Source organism: Symphalangus syndactylus, chromosome 18, assembly GCF_028878055.3.
Source record: "Symphalangus syndactylus isolate Jambi chromosome 18, NHGRI_mSymSyn1-v2.1_pri, whole genome shotgun sequence".
Classification (NCBI taxonomy): domain Eukaryota; kingdom Metazoa; phylum Chordata; class Mammalia; order Primates; family Hylobatidae; genus Symphalangus; species Symphalangus syndactylus.
This window is the reverse complement of record NC_072440.2, coordinates 100,674,509-100,698,570: the sequence shown is the minus strand read 5'-3', so window position 1 is coordinate 100,698,570 and position 24,062 is coordinate 100,674,509. Positions and strand designations below refer to the sequence as shown.

General features: G+C 47.8%; 1 protein-coding gene across 6 annotated transcripts in view; it reads left to right on the top strand.

Moving 5' to 3' along the window:
• GREB1 (growth regulating estrogen receptor binding 1) overlaps window positions 1-16,235 on the top strand; it is a 160,370-nt gene extending 144,135 nt beyond the window's left edge. For all 6 annotated transcript variants that reach the window (XM_063622833.1, XM_063622836.1, XM_063622835.1 and 3 more), the window contains 9 exons: window positions 281-423; window positions 3,254-3,415; window positions 5,210-5,414; window positions 6,189-6,363; window positions 7,429-7,647; window positions 8,567-8,702; window positions 10,958-11,158; window positions 11,906-12,044; window positions 13,596-16,235. In XM_063622833.1, coding sequence (XP_063478903.1) covers window positions 281-423; window positions 3,254-3,415; window positions 5,210-5,414; window positions 6,189-6,363; window positions 7,429-7,647; window positions 8,567-8,702; window positions 10,958-11,158; window positions 11,906-12,044; window positions 13,596-13,759 — 1,544 coding nt within the window. In that variant the 3' untranslated portion in view covers window positions 13,760-16,235. The remainder of the gene's footprint in view (window positions 1-280; window positions 424-3,253; window positions 3,416-5,209; window positions 5,415-6,188; window positions 6,364-7,428; window positions 7,648-8,566; window positions 8,703-10,957; window positions 11,159-11,905; window positions 12,045-13,595) is intronic.
• Window positions 16,236-24,062: the final 7,827 nt, after the last annotated feature.

Genomic DNA, 24,062 nt, shown 5'->3' with positions numbered 1-24,062 from the left:
CAGATCTTTACATAGGTGCTGATGAAAATTTTTAGTCTACAGAAAGACATGATATGGACAGTGCCTTAATTAGTTTATTCCACTGACACTTTGTGGTCCTTTGTTGTTTCCTTTGACCAGCTGTCATGTCAGGACCCAGGGAGGTGAGAGGCAGTCATCCCCAACCAGACAGAATCCTGTTGTCTGGTCATTTTGAGCATTTTGGTTTCTGTTTGAGCAGGCAGGGGATAATGTTTGCTTTGCTCCCTGCTGCTTTTTAATTCTGGGGAATTTGGTGCAGACAGAGGGATGTCCCGGAAGCCAGAGGACCTTTATGTGCGGCGTCAGACGGCACGAATGAGACTGTCCAAGTACGCAGCATACAACACTTACCACCACTGTGAGCAGTGCCACCAGTACATGGGCTTCCACCCCCGCTACCAGGTAGGCCCCAGCAGCTCCCCACCAGGCGTTTCACCTTGGCCCACATCATCGGTTCCCCTGCTCTCTCACGCTTTAATTCCAGAGTGGGAGATAGAGAGTTCTGGAAGCCCTGGCTTCCTGGTCTACTTGCATCCTCTGTTCCCTTCAATTGTCTGTGAAATTATTGCTGGAACTAGAGCATCATGGTTCTCCTGGGGTTGTGTGTTTATCAGTGGCCAAGTTACCCAACCGTGGAGGTGGTCGTCATGTTTAGGTCCCAGTGATTTCAGAAGTTAGTCCAATGCAGCAAATGCTCACCAGGTGCTTATTCTGTACCAGGCACTGGGGATGCAGAGCTGAATCAACTCTGTCCCCATCCTCCACACTCAGTCTAGGAGGGAGATGTGCACATAAGCAAAACATAATGATGTGAAGTAGGCAGAAAGAGTACTATGGTTGAGGCACAGAAATCCATTGGTAAGAGGAGGAATTTGCATTTATTGAGCACCTACTGCATGCTAGGCAATGTGCCTAGGCACTTTTTATGTATCAGTCTCTCCCAACCTTTTATGCAATAGAAAATATTTATCCTGGACACATAGAAATGGATAAGGCTCCTGACCCAGGGCTCTGGCTGCCTCAGGCCCTGGTGGATCACCTGAAGCCACACCCGCCAGCCACTCAAGGTGCACTGGATGGGAGCTGTCCTGTCTAGTGTCCTATTTACTTCACACTAAAATTTCATTGTCCCTGTTTTATAAATGAGGATCCTGTTTGGGTGGGGAGCGGAAGAGAGAAGATTTGGAAGAATTAATAAGAATTTGCCAAGGGGCCAAGAATTAATAAGATGAAGGGAGAGGGACAGCATGTATGGGAGAGGGGAGGTGGGGTTTCTGGGGGATGGGAGGTGATGTGGGTTGGGTGTTTCTGGAACCCAGACTTTGGGGTGGGTACACTCAGCCACGAAACTTGGAGGGTGGGCAGAGGCCAGACCACAAAATGCCTGGTGGGCACTGTGGGGAGGAACGAGGACTCTTTCAGCAGGAACTCCAAGTGGAGCCCAGTGTGGGCAGAGCTGTGTTTAGACTGGTCTCTTAGTGCCATGGAGGTGTATGGAGGGCCTTGAGGCTGGTGATTTATAAACAGGGGAGAGGATTTATTTTACATTGAATATTTCTTTTCATTTCAGACCCAAGCAAGGGAGAGAGGGGCGGAGGGAGAGAGCCAGAGTTGGTGGGAGCTAGTCAGATGCCTGGCTGGGGAGGAGAGGCATGTAGGGTAGCTGATGTCCTGGGCTGCTTTCAGAAAGGCCTGAGGCAAGAGCACTGGCCTCTCTTTCTATCCCTTTTGCAGAGGGAAACAGCCCCTGTCTGCCTGGCCTTGAGCTTGGCTGCCGGGGACGCAGCACTCATTGTTTGAGTGTGCAATTGTGCTGTAGATGAAAGAAAGAACATACGAGCAATTTTTTAAGGGTCAAAATAATCAGTAATCCCATTTGTTCCAGATAAACTCTCCTAACATTTTGTTTCTTGGAGATGTAGTTTTTCTTTCAAGGCAAACAAAAACATATGTGAAAACACGTCCTTGATTTTGAAATGTAGAGAACTGAAAGGGACTGAAGGGTGTTGGTCCCCATTCATCCCTGTCAGTGTCAGGAGTAGGTGGTGCCATCAGGACCTCGGGCTGCATCAACAGACATCAGAGCGCAGAGGAGGAGAGGCAGCCGGCTGGGTGGCGCCTGGCCTGTGTTCTCAGGGGTGCGCAGGTCTGGGGGCCACAGTGGAAGAGGAGCATGCCTGGGATGGTGAGGGGGCTTGAAACCAGCTGGCACGGGTGCAGAGGCCGCGTGGCCCCCTGGCTGCCATCTCCATGTGGCCTACACCTGCTCATTCTGTTTTCTTTTCCTTTGCCTCCCAAGGCTCCCTTGACCTTTTTTATGAAACTGCCTCAGTGTGTCCTCCTTAACTGCCTCCCCCAGTCAAAATCCCTTTCTCTCTCATCTCTGCTCCCAAAGAAAGGGCTCTGTGGGTCTAGAAGAGCCATGGCAGAGATTAAAGCAGTGTGTGCTCGTCTGCCTCCTTCCCTGCAGACCCTGGGATGCATGCATAGCACATGCTAGGAGGGGATGTCAGTAGGGAGGGCCATGGGTCGGTGGGGTCCTAAGAGGATGTTCAAGCTGAGGGCAAAGCTGGGCTGGAGGTCACAGCCAGAGCAGCACGTGCACAGATGTAGGGTGTGAGGCTCCTGGGAAGTGGAGGCTGGAGGAGGTGACTAAGGGCACAGCCAGACTTGGTGACAGGAGTGAGCCCAAGGTCTCTGAATGTCAGTTTCCACATCTGTAAAATGGGGATGATGACAGTACTGCTTTGTAGGATTGTTAATCGCAGCACACAGGACAGAACAGTGCCTGGCGAGCCGTGTTATAGGAGTGTCCAAGCATATGCAGCTAGTGTTAATATGCGATTGCATGTAACTATGATGGAAAAATACATTTATTAGAATTAAAAATGAGCTCTGTGGCATGAATGCTTGAGTTGGTGACCCAGAACAGGGCTCTGGTTCAAAGCCACGGGGACCAGAAAGCTTGATGCCTGCGTGGCACAGCTGGGAGGCCCCATGCGGACTGAGGATGGGAGCAGGCTCTCGCTGTGGGTGTGTGGCCTCGGGCGTGCTTGCCCTGTCAACAGACCCGGGTGTCTGCACTTTGCACTGGAGTCACCCTGTGGGTTTCTTGTGCTGTAGGGAAGTGGTGACTGTGAGCTGCACATTGTCACAACAGAGTGGGCCTGGGGTCTTCTGGGAAGCAGGCTGGACTCTGACGGCAAGCTCTGTCCTTTCCCCCACACCCCAGCTGTATGAGTCCACCCTGCACGCCTTTGCCTTCTCTTACTCCATGCTAGGAGAGGAGATCCAGCTGCACTTCATCATCCCCAAGTCCAAGGAGCACCACTTTGTCTTCAGCCAACCTGGAGGCCAGCTGGAGAGCATGCGACTGCCCCTCGTGACAGACAAGGTACTGGCTCAGAGACCTAGTGGGGCAGATCCAAGTGGCTTCAAGTGGGGACTGAGCCGGGAACTAGAGACAGAGCTGCCTGATGAGGGAGTGCAGACACCAATACAGGGACTGAACTTGGAAGAGGCTGGTGTTGCACACGGGCTCTGGAGTCACACCAATTCAAGCCTCAGCCTTGCTCTACTATTTAGTAGTTTTGTTATTTGAACATGTCACTTAATATCTGCAAGCCTTGGTTTCCTCATTGTAACGTTGGACAGTAGTAACTTGCAAAAGCTTGTGGTGAGAACTATTTGGAATAACTGATGAAAGCCCCTAGCTCCGTGCCTGGAAGATAACAGGAGCTGGGTAAATGCTCATCCCCTCCCTGTCTTTTCTTGAATGCTCTGCCAGGTAACATTTTGCATAGGCTTAGGTAGATAGGACAGCACAGTGAATCCCTAGGGCCCATTACCAACTCCAGCAATTGCTAACTCATAGCCAGCCTTGTTTCATCCATCCCTCTCTCCTCTTCTTCCTTCCTGTTTTGTTTGGAAGTAAATTCCAGACCTCAAATGATGTCATCTATCTATACATATTTATACCTATAGATATAGATATTTCAGTGTGTCTCTCTAAAAGACACATTTCCTTTATCTTTTGAAGAGATTGTTCTGAATGTTCCATTGTCTCTGACCATTCTTACAGAGATGCTCCTTGTAGAGCTTTTGGTTTGACAGTGCTCACCTGATCACCTGAGTCAGCTGGCTGCTCTTTAACCAGCCCCACTCAAAGCAGGCCATGTGGAGAAGCTGCTTTTCCTTCTCCAGAGTGCCAGGCACCTGTGGAGTTGCACCTGGCCTTTCAGACCCAGCAGCCTGTTATTAAGCAATGAAAATATTTGTAATGTACCCAAGAGGCCATCATTGTAAGGTACCTCCTACCCCACAGGCTGGGGTTGGGTGTTGCAGTGAAATTCCATGGGTGAAATATGAGAGCTGGGGTTTCTCCACCACTCCCCTCACCTTCCAGCCTTCCTGGCGGAGCTGGCCATGAGCACCAGCTGCTTCACAGTATTGTGGCAGGTGCTTTGAGGAATTCAGAGGGAGCAGAAGGCCTAGCTCTGCCAGATGAACTTACTGTTAAGGAAGGAGTTGAAGAAAACAGTTATTTACATAAAAGATATAACAACCCGAGTGGATAGCTAAGCTCTATGGGGCAGCGATTGTTATGTGTTCATAGTGTATGGAAAATTAAAGACATACACGAATAATGTGTGCTCTGGACACAATATTAGATTCTAATATGAGAGGGTAATGAACTTGGTTAATTGCTATATGCCAGTTAGTTTCTGTTGCCTAGCAAACCATTCCCAAATAAGCATTAGCTTTGGGATCTGTGGCCTAGCAGTTTGGGCTTGGTTCAGCTGGATGGTTTTCTGGGCTTGCTTGTACTCACTCACTTGTGTCGATAGTGAGCCAGCAGGTTGTCTGCGGGCTGGCTGGGGGCCTCAGCTGGGCTGTTCAGCTCTCCTCCCTGTGGTCTCTCATCGTCCAGCAGGCTAGCCCGGGCTTGTGCGTGGGAGAGTTCTGAGAGGGCATGGAACATGTAAGTCCTCTCGAGGCTATGCCCAGGACTGGCACAAGGCCATTTTTCCTGCCTCTTCCTGGTACAAGCAAGTCACAAGGCTGAAAATTCCAGCAGTATGAGAATGGTCATCATTCTTTGATGGAAAATGCTGCAAAGTCACAAGTCAAGGGAATAATTGCAGCCACGTTTACAAACACTCTACCTCATGATACCTGTACTTTGCAGAGCCATGAATATATAAAAAGTCCGACATTCACTCCAACCACTGGCCGTCACGAACATGGGCTCTTTAATCTGTACCATGCAATGGATGGTGCCAGCCATTTGCATGTGCTGGTTGTCAAGGAATACGAGATGGCCATTTATAAGAAATATTGGCCCAACCACATCATGCTGGTGCTCCCCAGTATCTTCAACAGCGCTGGAGTTGGTGAGTGTCCTTTAATGTCACCTACTCAGTCAGACTCCTGTGAACGAACACTTGAGAGAGGATTCTAGAGGCAAAAGTTAAACATGTGACATCAGGCCTTTTACTTTTGGACTTTTAAAGCTATTTTCATTTTGTCTGACTTTTTTATGCAGTCTTCCCCCCACCCACACCCAGTGTTTGGTTATCCATTTAATCGATATTTTCTTTCTTTCTTTCTCTCTTTTTTTTTTTTTTTTTTTTTTGAGATGGAGTCTTGTTCTGTCACCCAGGCTGGAGTGCAACGGCATGATCTCGGCTCACTGCAACCTCTGTCTTATGGGTTCAAGCGATTCTCCCGCCTCAGCTGCCCGAGTAGCTGGAATTACAGGCACCAGCCATGACGCCTGGCTAATTGTTGCATTTTTGTAGAGACAGGGTTTCACCATGTTGGCCAGGCTGGTCTTAAACTCCCGACCTCAGGTTATTGGACTGCCTCGGCCCCCCAAACTGCTGGGATTATAGGCGTGAGCCACTGCGCCTGGCCAAATTGATATTTTCAATGGTTAGAGAAGAAAGCATAAGAAAGCAAATTTGTGTTCCACCTGGAGAGGAGTGTTTTCCTCTCTGTAGTTTTCTCTCCCTAGCCCATGGGCTGTGTTTTGTGACAGGTGATTCATGTCAGGAAGGTCGGAGCTGGCTTGTCTGGGCGGCCTCGACAGCAGGTCTGCCTGGGGTCTGTCTGCTGTGGGTGTGGGTGCAGGACAGCCCTGAGTCCAGGTGCTTTGCCCACTGCAGGTGCCGCCCATTTCCTCATCAAGGAGCTGTCCTACCATAACCTGGAGCTTGAGCGGAACCGGCAGGAGGAGCTGGGGATCAAGCCGCAGGACATCTGGCCTTTCATTGTGATCTCTGATGACTCCTGTGTGATGTGGAACGTGGTGGACGTCGACTCTGCTGGGGAGAGAAGCAGGTGAGGTGGCCTGAGAGCACCACCTCCTGCCACCCTACGAATGATGACCAACGAGTGTGCCCTCTTTGTATGGGGAATGCGCCCACCCCTGGAAGACCGGAGGGCCTCTCATAGTAGAAGGGGTGGTTGTGGTTCCCAGAGCCCTGGGTGTGGTAAAAGTGAGCTCACGTGCCAAGCCTGGCTTGCTTTTAATTTTAAAAAATTGTTATTGGGCCAGGCGCGGTGGCTTACGCCTGTAATCCCAGCACTTTGGGAGGCCAAGGTGGGTGGATCACGAGGTCAGGAGATCGAGACCATCCTGGCTAACACGGTGAAACCTTGTCTCTACTAAAAACACACAAAAAAATAGCTGAGTGTGGTGGCGGGCACCTGTAGTCCCAGCTACTTGGGAGGCTGAGGCAGGAGAATGGCATGAACCTGGGAGGCGGAGCTTGTAGTAAGTGGAGATGGCGCCACTGCACTCCAGCCTGGGAGACAGAGCGAGACTCTGTCTCAAAAAAAAAAAAAAAAAGGAAAAAAAATTGTTATTGAAGTATAATACAGAAAATCACACTATCCATTTAGTATAATATATAGACAAAAAGGAAAGTGTAATACATATACAGAACTTTTCCCAAGTTAAGCACATTCATTTAACCAACTCCGATATTAAGAAAGGGACATTGCTGCCCCCCAGAAACTCCCTTCCTGCTGCCCCCAGCCCCAGCCCTCCTCACTAGCCTGACTGCTGACTCCTAGCTTTATTTTTATTTGCTGTGTGGCTTTAGGCAAATGGCTAAATCATGTTGGGTTCTAGTTTCCTCGTCTGCGATTAATACCTGTGCCATGGGGTTGTTTTGAGAATTGACTAAATAATGGTCTGCAAATGTGTTCAGCACATAGAAGAAATGAGCGCCTGTGAGAAGTGCCCAGCAGGGTGCCTGGCCCCGGAGGGGGACTGTGCGGGGCACTGGCCCGTCCAGGTGTTCATGGCGGTCTGAGAGCCAGTGCCACACTGCCTGGTCCCAAGGGCCTTGCTGCTGCTCATGTGTCAGCCTAGGGACTCACTCTCCCTCCTTCGAGCAGGGAGTTCTCCTGGTCGGAAAGGAACGTGTCTTTGAAGCACATCATGCAGCACATCGAGGCGGCCCCCAACATCATGCACTACGCCCTGCTGGGCCTGCGGAAGTGGTCCAGCAAGACCCGGGCCAGCGAGGTGCGAGAGCCCTTCTCCCGCTGCCACGTGCACAACTTCATCATCCTGAACGTGGACCTGACCCAGAACGTGCAGTACAACCAGAACCGGTGAGCTCCTGCACCTGGGGCAGAGGGGGCAGCGGCCCTGGGGGTGCAGAGTCCTGAGTGAGGGCAGCCTGGGGCTGCAGAGGCGTCCTGGTTGTGAGCACTGACCTGGCCTTGCTCTCCGCTGTCCCAGTTTTTTTAGTGCTGAATAATTTTGAGTATTCGCAGGTCATTCAGCTTCATTCACCAGTTCTCATGATGCTTTATTGAGTGAGTTATATTGGACTGTGTGTTTTTCTGGCCTTTTTGGTTCATTCTCCCAATACATTGTTTTCTAGGAGCTTTAGCACTGAAGAAAATGACAATTTCCGTAGGTTTCTGTACATATCTAGTCACAGAAGTGCTCACATCTCCAGAGGATTCAATTGCTCAGTGTTCATGGAGTACCTCTCTACGCTGGGCAGTGGGCCACAGCCTGCGTCAGCCGCTCGAGGAGGGTCGGTTTTGGAGCCAGACTGACTGGGCCTCCAGGAGCCCGGGTTCTGCTGCGTGTTATCTTTGCAGCGCAGGCAGGCCACTCACCTCCGAGCCCTATTCTTCTTAGCTGTAAAAAGCAGCTCATGTTTTTACCCTGGGAGGTTTTTTTTGCTTTCTTTTTCACTGATGCGTGAGGTTGTGTTGGTAACATTTCTCACGTGCACTTGGTCCTTGGTCCTTGGCCTGTGGTCACCACCTTGTGTGGTTTAAGCATGAGGTACACACTGCCTTTCCTGTGCAGAAATGGCCCTGTCTGTCCTGTGGGTTTTCCTTGTCTGTTTTGCCTTATATTTCCCCTAGAGTAAGGAAGGTCTTGAGGCAAGAATGAAGCCCACTCCGCCTTCATAGCCGCCAAAAATGGGAACCCACACTCTAGGTGCTGGGGGCAGTGACAGAGGGTGTGAGCCGTGCCCATCAGACCCACCCTCCCTCTGGCCCTGAGTAGGTTCCTGTGTGACGATGTAGACTTCAACCTGCGGGTGCACAGCGCCGGCCTCCTGCTCTGCCGGTTCAACCGCTTCAGCGTGATGAAGAAGCAGATCGTGGTGGGCGGCCACAGGTCCTTCCACATCACATCCAAGGTGAGCTCCTCGCTGCTGGGCAGGCCTCTGTGTCCACTGCCTGTGCCACCCTGGCACGCACACTGAGGGTAGGAGCCATCGAAGGAGGCCATGTCTCTTTCAAGCGCATGGGGCAGGGCCCTACTGGGTGGGATCAGTAAAGGTTTTTAATCGGCATCGAGCCCTGGGAAATGACAGGGCCCATGGGGTCTCTCTTCTACCTGATATTAACCAGTATCCTGCAAGCTTCCGTTGGGTGCAAGGCTACATCCAAGCCTTCCTGTGTGTTCTCACCCACCCCAGCTGGGTGAGGTCTCAGGCCACGCTCTTCCTTGGGCCCCTGGGATGGTGCCTGGTTGCATAACTATCTGAATGGCTCTGCAGGCTGGCCCCATAGTCATACTGTGTGTCCACTGGGCAGCCTCGCGGTGGGGAGAGACCTGGTACGATATGTGTGTTCCAGCTGAGCAGGCCTGGGGAATTAAGACGTAAAATCACAGCAAGTCTTGATAGCTCTGTGTCTTCCAGGAAGCAATGCAGCAGGTGTGTCTCTGCCCGAAGTTCTCCCCAGTCCCGTGGGCCAGAGCCCCTTTCTCTGTCACTTCTGTCTGTCTTGATCCTGCCCTAATGCCACCAGCTGTCTTTCCCAGCCTCTATCCCTCCTCGTCTCTGTAAACTCCTGATGGAGTTAGCTATGCTGAGGTGGGCTGGGTCTGAACTGGGACACCAGCTCCATCTCCACTGACCCCCAGAGGCAGGGATTGCCCCTTTTCCGGGAGTGTGGGGCCTCTCCTCATTTCTCTTGCAAAGTAACAAGACCTTTAAATAAAGGCCCCCACTTATAGCATCACTGAGATCTTACAATTGTGTGAGGTTTGTTGTTTAATCAGGGAGAACAGACACCTTTACCGTGTCTCCACCAAAGGGCCATATGTGGATGTGCCTTTAAAACCAACTTTTATGTCCTTCAGTGTCATTTTTTAACTCTTAGGTATTTTATCTTTATTATTTGAACATAATCTTAATTTTCTATTATATTTGATTGCATATTGGTTATACATAAGAAAGCTAGTCATGTCTTAGAATCTTTCATGTGAGTGAAATCCCTGCATTGTTTTCATTTATTCACCAAATATTTAGTGAGCAGCCAATCCGCATGCTCAGGAGTACACACCCCAGCAGCTGGGGCAGATGTTAGACACATGGCTAGTTAAGGACCATTGGGAGAAGCACCACAAAGGTGAAGTGTGTGTCGCGGGGAGACCTGAGTCTGTGGGAGTCCCTGGGGAAGTGACGTTAAATCAGAGACCTGGAGAAAGAGAGTGAGCCACATGCCCACGCAGGGGCAAGGGCAGGGGCAGGGGCATGGGCAGGGGCATGGGCAGAGGCAGGGGCAGGGGCAGGGACAGGGACAGAGGCAGGGGCAGAGGCAGGGGCAGGGGCAGGGGAAGGGGGGCAGGGGCAGGGGGGCAGGGGAAGGGGGGCAGGGGGGCAGGGGAAGGGGGGCAGGGGCAGGGGGCAGGGGCAGGAGCAGAGGCAGGGACAGAGGCAGGGGCAGAGGCAGGGGCATGGGAAGGGGCAGAGGCAGGGGCACGGGCAGGGACAGAGGCAGGGGCACGGGCAGGGACAGAGGCAGGAGCAGGGACAGGATGCCTTCAGTGGGTGAAGGTGCAGAATGGTAGAAGCGAGGAGGTCAGTATGGAGGAAGGGGAAGAGGGTGGTGGAGAGGAGCTGGGGAAGTAGGCAGGCCTTCCCAGCCATGGGAAAGTTCCAGACTTTTCTCTAGGACTCATGTGAGGGAAGCCAGCGACAGTCTGATTACGTAGAGGTAAACGTGTTGGTGATGGAGCAAGAGCCTGTCGCTTGGATGCTGGCTGTGGGTGGGAAGAGCCCCGGGGCTGGGCGGGATGGGGGACAGGATCTTTGGTGGGGAGCTGGCCACTCCCAGACGCTTGCATCCCCCAGGCCCACGGGTTCTCTTGTTTCTCTAGACCAGAAAGCTGGTTTCCTGCATGGAATGATCAGTGTCTATAATTCTTACTGATTGGGTTGATTCGTTTTGACATGTCTCTTTCATGTTTCCCTTGAGTAAAACCTAATCTTTCTCAATAGAGAAGTTTATTCTTGAAGTATGTGTTCTCAGTTCATTCCGCTGAGTGACACAAGCTTCCATGCCTGGGCCACCCGTGCAGCCCAGAAGCCATGCAGCCCAGAAGCCGTGGGAAGGTCCTCGCTCCTCAGGGCGGTAGTGGCCTGACACCCCCCTTCCCGTGCAGGTGTCAGATAACTCCGCAGCGGTCGTGCCGGCCCAGTACATCTGTGCCCCGGACAGCAAGCACACGTTCCTCGCGGCGCCCGCCCAGCTCCTGCTGGAGAAGTTCCTGCAGCACCACAGCCACCTCTTCTTCCCGCTGTCCCTGAAGAACCATGACCACCCAGTGCTGTCTGTCGACTGTTACCTGAACCTGGGATCTCAGGTGACTTTCAGAGGGGGCGCTGTCGAATCCCTAATTCAGAGAAATCTCTAGAACCGATGGGCTGGAATCTGGGACTCTGGACCCTAAGTCCTCAACTCCTTTGTCTTGGGGTTGACCCCACTTTATAGCTTTTGCCATTGAGCTGAGAGAGCTGAGATGCTTTGCCCGGAAGTAAGAAGATAGGAAGCCAGCCCAATTCTGATGCCCAAACTTTTTGTTTGTTTGTTTGTTTTTGAGATGGAGTTTCACTTTCGTCGCCCAGGCTGGAGTGCAATGGCAGGATCTCAGCTCACTGCAGTCTCCGCCTCCTGGGTCCAAGTGATTCTCCTGCCTGAGCCTCCCAAGTAGCTGGGATTACAGGCATGTGCCACCACGCCTGGCTGATTTTTGTATTTTTAGTAGAGACGGGGTTTCACCATGTTGTCCAGGCTGGTCTCCAACTCCCAACCTCAGGGGATCCACCCGCCTGGGCCTCCCAAAATGCTGGGATTACAAGCGTGAGCCACCGCACCCGACCTAAATATTCTGATTCTCAGATAAACTCATGACTAGATAAGTCTGGATAAAACTTCCAGAATTTATTTTTCAGATACAGATTTGGAAATAACATGAAAATATCGTCTCTGGCCCCCCAAAAATCTTGAGCTGGACCAAGCAGTTGGTATTTACTACATGCAAACCTATAGTAGAATGTTACTGAGCATTTCATAGAAAACAGTGCCCTCTCTTGGATTTCTTCTTTTTCAGATTTCTGTTTGCTACGTGAGCTCCAGGCCCCACTCTTTAAACATCAGCTGCTCAGACTTGCTGTTCAGTGGGCTGCTGCTGTACCTCTGTGACTCTTTCGTGGGAGCTAGCTTTTTGAAAAAGTTTCATTTTCTGAAAGGTAACTTTTGTACTCTTAACTCTGCACCTTGTCTTCAATGGCTGTAGTCACCGGGTACCCTCAGGAGGGGACCTTTGGTCCTAGTCCTTATTTGCCCATGGGTAAACTGAGGATCAGAGAGGGAAGTGACTGCCTCAGCCACCCAGAGAAGTGCAGGGAGCTGGGATTTGATCCCCAGGGGCTCTCTTTCCCCTATACCTGTTTGGGTAGAGGCAAGACACGTCCCCCTTTCTTTTAGATGAATTGCAGACATTTTTTAGCCTTTGTGTTTCGTTTCTTTTCTTTCTTTCTTTCTTTCTTTCTTTCTTTCTTTCTTTCTTTCTTTCTTTCTTTCTTTTTCTTTCTTTCTTTCTTTCTTTCTTTTTTTTGAGATGGAGTCTTGCTCTGTCACCTTGGCTGGAGTGCAGTGGCACGATCTTGGCTCACTGCAACTTCTGCCTCCCGGGTTCAAGTGATTCTCGTGCCTCAGCCTCCTGAGTATCTGGGATTACAGGTGCCGCCACCACGCCCAGCTAATTTTTTATTTTTAGTAGAGACAGGGTTTCGCCATGTTGGCCAGGCTCATCTCGAACTCCCAACCTCAGGTGATCCACCTGCCTCGGCCTCCCAAAGTGTTGGGATTACCGGCGTGAGCCACCGCACCAGCCATCTGTGTTCTTTTCCAACCCAAATCCTTCACATCAGTGTCCCGGTCGTTGCTGACGCTCTTCCTCCTGGTAGACAAGTCTTCCTCCTCGTCCTGGGAGGTGCCACACCACCTTGACTTTTACGCCAGTCTCTCTCCTGTCTGCACCAGCTTGGTTGAGAATGACAAGCACTTGTTCTGCATGACTTGAAAACACGATTTCCAGTCTGCATTTCCAGTCCTGCTCAGATCCCTAGCTGACCTTCGCTTTCCTTGGTGGTCCTTGGCTCTGACCTTCCCCTCTAGCAGGCACTGAATGAGCACCAGCAGCATCTAAGGCCTTGGGAAAGATCAAGAGGTTTCTACAGCAGTCTCTGCCTTGGGAAACATTTCATCTAAAGGGAGCACTGGACACAAAGGTGGGGAGGGAGCAGAGAGGGAAAGTGTGGAGGAGACCGGGTTGAGGTGTCGCCACGTGCTGGGAGTTGAGAGGAAGGAGAATTCCTGTGGCTGGCACGTGGGACAGTGGGGGCTGCCCCAGGCCTGGATGGGTGGCAGAAGAGGGGGATGAAGCTGTAAGGTGGGGTAGGTAGGGTGGGGTATGTGAGCTACCGGCTGGGGCTGAGGATGCTTGGTTTGCGATTCGACCAGCCTCTCTCCTTCCTCTCCGCACCTCGGTTCAGTCCCTGCTCAGCTTTCCTTCTGCCTCCGTGTTTTCTCCCCCGCACACCTGCCACATCCCAGCCACACTCCTGTCTCGCTAAGATTGTACATCATCCCGAAAGAAGCAAGAGGCCGACTTGGACGCCGCCTCCGCCCTTCTCAGCAGCGCCCTGTCTCGTCATTGCAAGTAGAATCCGGGCAGCCGCTTTCCTCTGGATAAACTCACCTTTTCCCTTCCCACACCCCTGCCGTTGTCCACGCAGGTGCGACCTTGTGTGTCATCTGTCAGGACCGGAGCTCACTGCGCCAGACGGTCGTCCGCCTGGAGCTCGAGGATGAGTGGCAGTTCCGGCTGCGCGATGAGTTCCAGACCGCCAATGCCAGGGAAGACCGGCCGCTCTTTTTTCTGACCGGACGACACATCTGAGGAAGACAGCGGCGAGTTTTCTGGAAGAGATGAGTGCTCAGAGCCCTCGTGCTGTTGAGGCTAAAGGGAGGCCTGGAACTGTGGGGTGTTTGACTGGAATGGACCCCAGGGACTGTCCAGGCGCAGCCCCTCCTAGTACACATGGGCCCCCGAGGCTGTGGTCCTGGGAGCCAGGAAAAGACTCCGCAGTGGGTGGGAATGAAAACTTGAGACTCCCAAGTTCTGGGCCAGCCCATTGCCCTGGGCTGTTTTAAAGCCCGTTTCACGAGGAACAAAGATTTACTCCCTGTCCTGCCATTCGTGTGCTTCCATGGACAAACCTGATCTTTTTCTGTTAGTTCTAAAGAATCTTGGGTTATTTTGTAGCGGTGCCAGTATTTCAGTAGATGGGATTTCAGCGAAGTAGGTTCCCCTGTAACCTCCTACAGAGCAATATTCCAAAGGAACATTTTAACTGTAAAGGCTGGAGACAAGAAAAAATAAGTAGATCGTTTTAATAACAATTATTTAATTGCCTATAAGTTTGCTGTTTCAGAGGCTAGCCCAAAGGCATCAAATTTAATAAAGTTAAACAAATTGATTTACTTCGGAGCAAATATGATCCTATTAAAATAATATAGGGTAAATACCCTACCTCTTAGAAAGGGCAAAAATGCAGAGAAGCTTTCTTTAAAACTAAAGAGGTTTTTTTTTTGGGGGGGGGGTGGAGGTGGGGGTAGGAAATGAGGCTAACAGAGGTTGACCTAAAATTAGCCTTACAAAGGAGAAAGGACCACATTGCTTACTTGAAACAAACAATGAAAACAACCAAAGTGATATAGAAAATAGTTGATGAGAACTAGACTTATGACTGTAATTTACTAGAGTTTAGTTTTCAGTTCCTGAAGTAGCTCATTTTCTCTTACTAATGTTCGGTTCCTCAGGGAAGAATCTCACTTGACTAGAGGTGGGAACAGAAGAGAGAAGGAGGCAGGGAGATGTATTTCTTAGGGCTCACCCCTTCACAGCCTGACAGAATGGTTTTTTTTTTAATTTTTATTTATTTTTATTTTTTTTGAGATGGAGTCTCGCTCTGTCGCCCAGGCTGGAGTGCAGTGGTGCGATCTCGGCTCACTGCACGCTCCACCTCCCGGGTTCACACCATTCTCCTGCCTCAGCCTCCTGAATAGCTGGGACTACAGGCTCCCGCCACCATGCCCGGCTAATTTTTTGTATTTTTTAGTAGAGACGGGGTTTCACCATGTTAGCCAGGATGGTCTGGATCTCCTGACCTCGTGATCCACCCGCCTCGGCCCCCCAAAGTGCTGGGATTACAGACGTGAGCCACGGTGCCTGGCCCAGAATGGTTTTTAAAGCCACAGTTGAGAGGCCACCCATTGCCCAGCGCCTGGACAGTGATCATCTCGTTCATCTTGTTCAGTCCTTTCCTGTGTGATTGGAATTATTCGTCCCCTTTGAAAGATGAGAAGGTTGAGATGCAAAGAGTCTACCTTTCCAAGTTCTCATTGCTGGAAAGAGCTAGAAGCACAGTTCAAAGTTCTGGCTTCTGGACTCTGCAGTCCAGGTCTCCCTTCTCCCACTCGCCTACCCTCAATGCCACACTGTTTTTGAAGTGGCACATAACTTGAAGGAAAAGTTTAAAGACGGTTCAATTTAATCATCAGAATGCATTCTTTTTTTTTTTTTTTTTTTTTAAGACGGAGTTTCACTCTTGCTGCCCAGGCTGGAGTGCAGTGGTGCAATGATCTCAGCTCACTGCAACCTCTGCCTCCTGGGTTCAAGTGATTCTCCAGCCTCAGCCTCCCGAGTAGCTGGGATTATGGGCGCCCACCACCATGCTCAGCTAATTTTTTTTTTTTTTTTTTTTTTTTTTTAGTAGAGACGGAGTTTTGCCATGTTGGCCAGGCTGGTCTTGAACTCCTGGCCTCAGGTGATCTGCCCACCTTATCCTCTCAAAGTGCTGGGATTACAGGTGTGAGCCACTGCGCCTGGCCTCAGAATGCATTCTTACACATCTATCTTAGACATTTATAAGCACTCTAATGGATAACAATCCAAGAATAAATGATTGTAAAAGATGATGCCGAAGAGTTGATGTCAATCTTTTTTTCCTAAGAAAAAAAGTCCACGAGTATTAAATATTTAGATCAATGTTTATAAAATGATCACTTTGTATATCTCATTATTCCTATTTTGGAATAAAAACTGACCTTCTTTAATCATACTTGTCTTTTGTAAATAGCAGTTTTTGTGTCATTCTCCCCACTTTATTAGTTAATTTAAATTGGAAAAAACCCTCAAACTAATATTCTTGTCTGTTCCAGTCTTATAAATAAAACTTATAATGCATGTATTGTTTTGTTGGTGAGTATTCATAGCATTGTTTCGAGATAAGGTAGTGTGGCTAGTCATCTCTGGGGACTAGCTGCTTAAAATGGATAGTTTTGGAAAAGAAATAAGAATAAAGCCGTAAAACTGGAATATATTAACATGTTGCAGAATTCCTGAGGATAAAAAGGCAGACTGCATTGGATGTGCAGGAGAACAAATACGGAAGAAACCAACTCAGAATTGCAGAGAATCCTGCCACCAAGGAAAGGTAGTTTGGGGGGACTCTGAGCTTCACAGTGGCTGCAAAGGGCGGAAGGGACCTGGGGCATTCGTCTGGATGATTACCAGGGGGAGTGGTTTGGAGCAGCAAGCGTGATTGATTCCCTGCGGTCCTTCCCACCACGCTTCCCATACTCCACTAACCTGGGCTAAGCATACGGCCACGGCTAAGGCCAGTGGCCCCCTTGCTCACTGCCCATCAGCTCCCTGGACCCTGCCAGGCAAGTGCCCACTCAGGCCTGCTGCCCCTCATGCCGGGAGTGCTCATCCCTCTACACCCCTTGGACTGTCCCACACTCTGATGTTCTCTTGCTACTCGTAAGTCACCTTCCCAGCGAGGCCATCCCATATTGGGGGACTACTAACATAGAATACATTTTTGCTATTTTTGTCTCCTTCTGTGAAGGTAGGAATTCTGTAAGAAACATTCAGTGCTGCATGCCCAGAGCTTTGAATTTGCCCAGCTCCTGGTATGTGTTCATTCAGTGCCCGCTCAGTGAATGAATGAATCTCATACCCGCAATGATGTCAACATGGGAGCAGGGGTGGGAGTGATCAGTGATGGAGAAACTAAGAAAATAGTGAAGTTGCGCTGAAATTTTTGATTTACTGGGTCAGCACTGATTAATATGCTGGTAGAAAAGGAACATTTAAATATGCATGTTAAGCATTTCGGATGACCACTGGCAGAAAAGAAAGAATCTCCAACATCTAAAACATTAAAGGGAAGACAGCGAAGACCAAATCAATGAAATCCAGCATAAGGAAAGAACAGCTGGGGATGGGGGAGAACAACAGGAAATCTTGGCAAATAAGAAACAAAATTAGATGGCAGGTGTGTGTGTCCATTTGTGTGTTACTATAAAGGAGTACCTGAGACTGGGGAATTTATAAGAGGTTTATTGGCTCACGGTTCTGCACGCTGTATAGGAAGCATGATGCTGGCATCTGCTCCTGGTGAAGGCTTCAGGAAGCTTCCAATCGCGGTGGAAGGTGGAGGGGAGCAGACACATCACATTGTGAGAACAGGAGCAAGAGAGAGGTGGGGAGGTGCCGCACACTTTTCAACAACCGAATCTCGCGTGAACTCAGAGGGAGAACCCACTCATCCTGAGGACAGCACCAAGCAATCTAAGCACCATGGAATCTGCCCCCCATGACCTAAACACCTCCCACCAGGCCCCACCTCCAACACTGGGGATCACATTTCAACATGAGATTTGGAGGGGACAAACATCCAAACATATCTACTGTCAAAAGAAATATAAGTGGATTAAATTTACCTAATAATAGATTGAGGTGCTCAGATTGGGTTGAGAAAGCTAATCAGAATAGAATTTAATATTTTGATCACAAACTTCTGTAGACATGCCCACATGTTATGAAATATATAAAGTGAGATCTGTTAGAAATGTGAGAAGAGGGGCGGGCATGGTGGCTCAACGTCTGTAATCCCAACACTTCGGGAGGCCGAGGTGGGAGGAGTACCTGAGCTCAGGAGTTAGAGACCAGCCTGGGCAACATAGCAAGACCCCACCTCTATAAAAATATATATATATATATATATATATATATATATATATATATATATATATATATATGAGAAGAATGCGTAAATTCCGTAGTCATAAATGGAGACCACTTCATCTCTCTCAGAAACGGAGGATGGAGACCAATAGAAATGAAATTTGATGGGCATAGTAACCTGTTGGACATAGAGTTACCTTCAAAGGAGAGAGAGTTCTGTGTTACACAAATCATTCCAGAAAATCAGAAAATGTTCTGGAACTAGAGAGTAGTGATTGTTACACAATGTTGTGAATATGCTAAATGTCAATAATAGTAAATTTTTTGGTATATTTTACTACCATAAAATAAAACTTGCAGAGCATTGGAAAATATAGACATCTGTACTTCTGCAAGGTCAGAAATAACACTAATCCCAAACCAGTTAAGAATAATACATACATTAAAAAGAAGTATGGTTCTAGTTTCTTTTTTTTCTTTAAGGAAGAGGTGTTTTTTAACTACTTGTACAATTTACTTATTTTTAACTTTTGTGGGTACATAGTAGGTATATATACTTATGGGGTACATGAAATCTTTTGCCGCAGGCATAAAATGTATAATAATCACAGGGTAAATGCGGTATCCATCACCTCAAGCATTTCCTGTTTCTATATGTTATGAACAACTATACTCTATTTTTAAATGTTTAATAAAGTATTGACTATAGTCATCCTGTTGTGCTATCAAATACTAGATCTTATTCATTCTCTCTAACTATATTTTTGTACCCATTACCCATCCCTACACCCCTTTCCCCAACTGCTGTTCCCAGCCTTTGCTAACCATCATTCTACTCTCTATCTCTATGAGTTCAATTGTTTTAATTTTCTTAGCTCACACAAATAAGTGAGGACATTCAGTTTGTCCTGTGCCTGGCTTATTTCACTTAACATAATGACCTCCAGTTCCAGCCATGTTGTTGCAGATGACAGGACCTCATTGTTTTTTTTTTTTTGAGACGGAGTCTTGCTCTGTCGCCAGGCTGGAATGCAGTGGCGTGATCTCAGCTCACTGCAACCTCAGCCTCCTGGGTTCAATTGATTTTCCTGCCTCATCCTCCTGAGTAGCTGGGACTGTAGGCACCTGCCACCACGCCCAGCTAATTTTTGTATTTTTAGTAGAGACGGGGTTTCACCATGTTGGCCAGGATGGTCTCGATCTCTTGACCTCGTGATCTGCCTGCCTCAGCCTCCCAAACTCATACTTTTTTTTAAATGGCTGAATAGTACCCTATTGTGTATATGTATCCCATTTTCTTTATCCATTCGTTTATTGACAGACACTTAGGTTGCTCCAAATCTTGGCTTTTTTGAATAGTGCTGCAATAAACATGGAGCGTGTTTCACAATTTATTTCACAGTTATTTGTATATTTAGATTTTATCCAACGCTCTGAAATATACATTCTGGGAAATTATCTATTTCATAAAAACCTTCAAGTTTTCTGGCATAAATTTAAACGTTATATATTTGTGTTGTAATTTTAAGAATCTCTTTACTATCTTTATTTCTCTTTTTTAGTGTCATATCTCTTTCTTCTCATTTTTCTTATTCGGTCTTGCCAAAGACTTATTTTTTTTAAGTTTTATTTATTTTTAAAGTTTTATTTTTAAGGATTTAGGAGGTACAAGTGCAGGTTTCTTACATGCATGTATTGTGTAGTGGTAAAGTCTGGGCTTCTAGTGAACCCATCACCCGAAGAGTAAACATTGTATCCAATAGGTAGAAAATGTGTAAGACCTCTGTGAAGATAGTTATAAAACGTCCATGAAAGAAATAAAAGAAGATAGATAAAATTAAACATAGAGAAAAATCCTAATGGAAAGATTCAATATTATCAAACTACCAATTCCTCCCCCCAACACTACCTCAAATTAACGTATAAGTTCGATACAAAGCTAATCCAAATCCCAACCAGATTGTTTCTGGAAGCTGCCTATTGAGATCGATATTCTCACCCTGAATCCAGATGTAAGACAGAAGAGTAGTTAAACAAATGGAGACCAAAATGTCCCCTGTTGAATCAATAAGGCAGATGTAGGCATATCAGTATCAACAAGGTTTCCAGTGCTGAAGCTGAAATTAGGCCTTCCTACCTGGCCGCAAGCAGCAGACACCACGTGGGGTCTCTTCCCTACAAATGTATAGCTTGGAAGAGCAGGCAGGATCCTGTGCTCCACAGGCAGGCTGGGTCCAGGGGCAGAGGGAAGGAGTAGATTGCTGACTTATGCAGGCGAGCTCCTTCCCTGAACCCATAACATAGGTTACTTCTTTGCCCATGGCAAAGGGTAAGTGAGGAGGTAGAGAGAAGCTAGAAATGTTACATTAATGGTGTTCCCTGCATGTGGGAGGAAACATCAGAAGTTGGGAACAAATGTTTCCTGTTAGTTTACCTCAGTTTTTGATTCCCTAACCCACTGGGCTTGACCATTAAGCCTACAGTCAGTACAGGCTGACCCCCTAGGGGGATGAACAGTCCTTGGGGGAAGCTCTGCTCTCATTTTTAAGACCACCTCCCCAAAAACAATGTTTGCTTTTTCTGAATGTTCCTTGAAGCCCTTGATGGTGCTGTAGACTTGACCCCAGGAGGTGGCCGTATGTTTAGGAGGGAGGTGTCCTGAGATGAGGGGACCGGGACCCTGCACAGACCCTCGCCCTCATAATGATGTTCTATGATAAGAACCAGTGACAATTTTTTACACTGTTAAGCTACTGCAATTTCAGGGTTCATTTGTGATGTTGGCATCACTTAACCCATCTTGATGAGCAATGTGAATTGTGCCTGCTAGGATTATGCAACTTGATGGTCCTGAGAGATGTTCCAATAACCATCTAACAAAATGGAGATGTCCCTGTGATATGGTTTGACTGTGTCCCCACCCAAATCTCATCTTGAATTGTAGCTCCCATAATTTCCTCATGTCGTGGAAGGGACCTGGTGGGAGATAATTGAATCATGGGGGCAGTTTCCCCCATACTGTTCTTGTGGTCATGAATAAGTCTCATGAGATCTGACAGTTTTATAAGGGAAAAGCCCTTTCACTTGGTTCTCATTCTCTCTTGTCTGCCGCCATGTAAGATGTGCCTTTTGCCTTCTGCCATGATTGTGAGGCCTCCCCAGCCACATGGAACTGTGTGTCCATCAAACCTCTTTTTCTTTATAAATTACCCATTCTCTGGTATGTCTTTATCACCAACATGAAAATGGACTAATACACCCCACATTTGAATATTAATCCTCTCCTATTATATATTTTGGGGGCAAAATCAAAGTCCCTTATCAGTTGATGTTCAAAGACATTGAAACACAAAGGAATCAAACGTAAAGCAAAATTGGACGAAAAATCCAAAGAAATTATATGTATTCTTTAAGGTAAAGTCCCAACCCATCTTCCCTTACTTGTTATTCAGCTTCTTCTCATCCAGGAATGTTCTAGATGCCTGGTGGAGTTGGGGTTCCCTCTGCAGCAGCAGCCTGGGAATGCTCACTGGAATGGATTCCTCCAGGTTCTCTGAAGGTCGCGTTAGCACATTGGTAATTATATGATGTTCCTCAGTTTTTAGATCCAGCGATTCAAGGAATCGATGCAATTATTAAAGTACTGGGCTTTCCCTCATCACATTTAGAAAACAAGGACATTTTCTCAGGTAAAATTATGTTGAAGTACACTGTTCAGTGTTTCCAAAAGCCATAGAGGACCCTCGGTGATATCTGAGTGAAGGAGGAGGATGGGAAAATCCTTTTGGTTTTAGTCATTCCAGGAAGCTGGTCTGTGCCTGGGGGTCTGGAATCCACAACGTCTGCACTTGAATTCAACTGGGTAACTCCCTCATCCACGTTAAGGATGGTGCTGTTTCCACTACCTAGGGAAAACGCCATCTCTGCCTGCTCTTTCCTATCTCAAACAGTGAGACTTGGAGGCATCGCTGCCTTCCTGTGAAGTTGAGAAACTTGCTTAGCGTGATCATCCCGTCACAGCAGTAACATTCAAGGGCCCACCCTCTTGGTTGACCAGCTGTCCCCAGACACTCTCACCTGTGTGCAGGTGTTTGCAGTCCTGCCTTGGGGCAGAACCTGCTTGGAGCTATGGAACCTGCTTCTTGGAGAAGCTTCCCCTTCCCCCTCACATTTGTTTCTGCTGGAGAATCAATCACCTTCCCAAACCCTGGTGAAGGCCAGCACTGCTCATATGTAGTGAAGGCCAGTATTGCTCATACGTTTCTTGACATACCCTCCTCTCTCATTTTGGAGTGCTCATGGCTTTCAATCCCCTTTCTTTCTGCTATATTTTTTCTATTTAGAAGGAAGTGCCACTCCTGTCTCCTTTTTTCCTACTAAGAGCTGCCTCTATCCTGCTTCCTGAGTTGATATCCCTCTTCTCTAACACTTGGGCTAGGCCGTGAATAGATAATGGTGAATGGGACTGCCTTTTATGATTTCTTTTATTTTCTGCACAGACATTTGTTTTTCTAATGTACTTCTCTAGATTTCGTCTTGTTGAGCTTCCCACAGTGAGAGAGATGAAATCGATGAGTCCAGGATCTGCCAATTCTATCTGCTATGCAAATAAAAATGTTTTAACTTATTATAGCACAACACATATTTATCACTTACCACATACGTATCACTTTCGACTCCCTGTTCTAAGTGTGTCACAAATATTAACTTATCTCCCTGTATGGAACCATCAGGAGCTATTTTGTCAGACCAACGTCTAACCCAGGCTGGGACTTGATCCACCCACGTGCTGTCTGGCTCCTTTCCAATAGATCTCATCTTGACTGGGCCTTCCCTAGATCCCATATTCTATACATTTCTCAGGGATGCTCCTTAAGGACCCAGCAATTTCTGTATTTCCACCTACAGAGAACTTGAAACTCAGTTAATAGCATTCTGAGTATTTAGATTGCTATCCCTAGCCTTCCCCTCTCAAACACACCCAGATTTTCTGTAACCACTTGGCACTGCGGTCATATTTTAAGGGATTGTTCCCCAATTACTCCTACTCCAAAATGTGTCTGTGGCTTTAAAAGTCGCATCTCCAGAGTTTCCTGGGTCCTCGGTCCCTTCGCAGACACACACCAGGCTGCCGTTCTTGTCAGATGAGCAGTATGTGCTTCCCCTCACCACTTCTGATCTCACACAACTAAGACATCACCCCCTTTTCTAATACCTTCCTTAAGAACAGTTGGATCTAGGCCTCTCTCCAGTTCCCTGTTGTGTGTCTCACTGGCCTTCAACATCTCATTTTTCGTTTCATATCAGTCTAGTCTCTCTCCTCAGTTCTCAGCCTTTCTGCTAAGAAAATATCTCCATCTCTCTAACTCATCTTCCCTGCTTTTGTCCTTACTCTTCCATAGTCCAGTGATGATGGGGGCACACACTTTCTAAACCACTCTAGCTCCTCCTAGGCAGACTTGATTTTCTAGAACAGTGTTCCAAACACAAAAGCGAAAAATAACACGGCAGTTTTATGTGTATTGACATAGAGATATTGATCAGAGAAAGAAACACAAAGTTTAGTTTACATGTAAAAATACATAGGCATAATTTATGCATGTATTTTTGCATATGTGTAGAAAGAAACTGGAATAATGAACACCAAACTGTTGACAATGGCCACATTGGGGAAGGGGCAGGGAGTGGGGTGTGTTGAGGGGGCTTCCGCGTTTTTCTCTCTGCCGTTCCAGATGCTTTACTTTTTGTAAGGTAAGAGGACTTACGTGTAAATTGTATACTTTTTCTTAAACAGGAAATTCCCCACTACTCAAATGTCTCACACACACACACACACACACACACAAATTTGATAGTGTTCCTTTTCTGTTTCAATGATTGATTGTGTCACTCCTCTGGTTAAAACTTTTCAATAAATCCCTCCTATTTGGTGGCATTTTTTTCCTCTGAACTCCCACCCTTTCCCGTTAGCTCTGGTGATCTGCTGCTTTGTGGTTTTCATCTGCCATCAGGGCCTGGCTCGTCTTCATCTCCTCATGCTTTTCCACTCCCTTCTAGAAGGGCTTCTCAAGTGTGTCACCAAACCCCAGATTGAATTCCTACACTGTCGTTCCCTCTCTACTGCATGCAGGGCATCGCCATGCTCCCTTTTGTCACAACTTGTCCT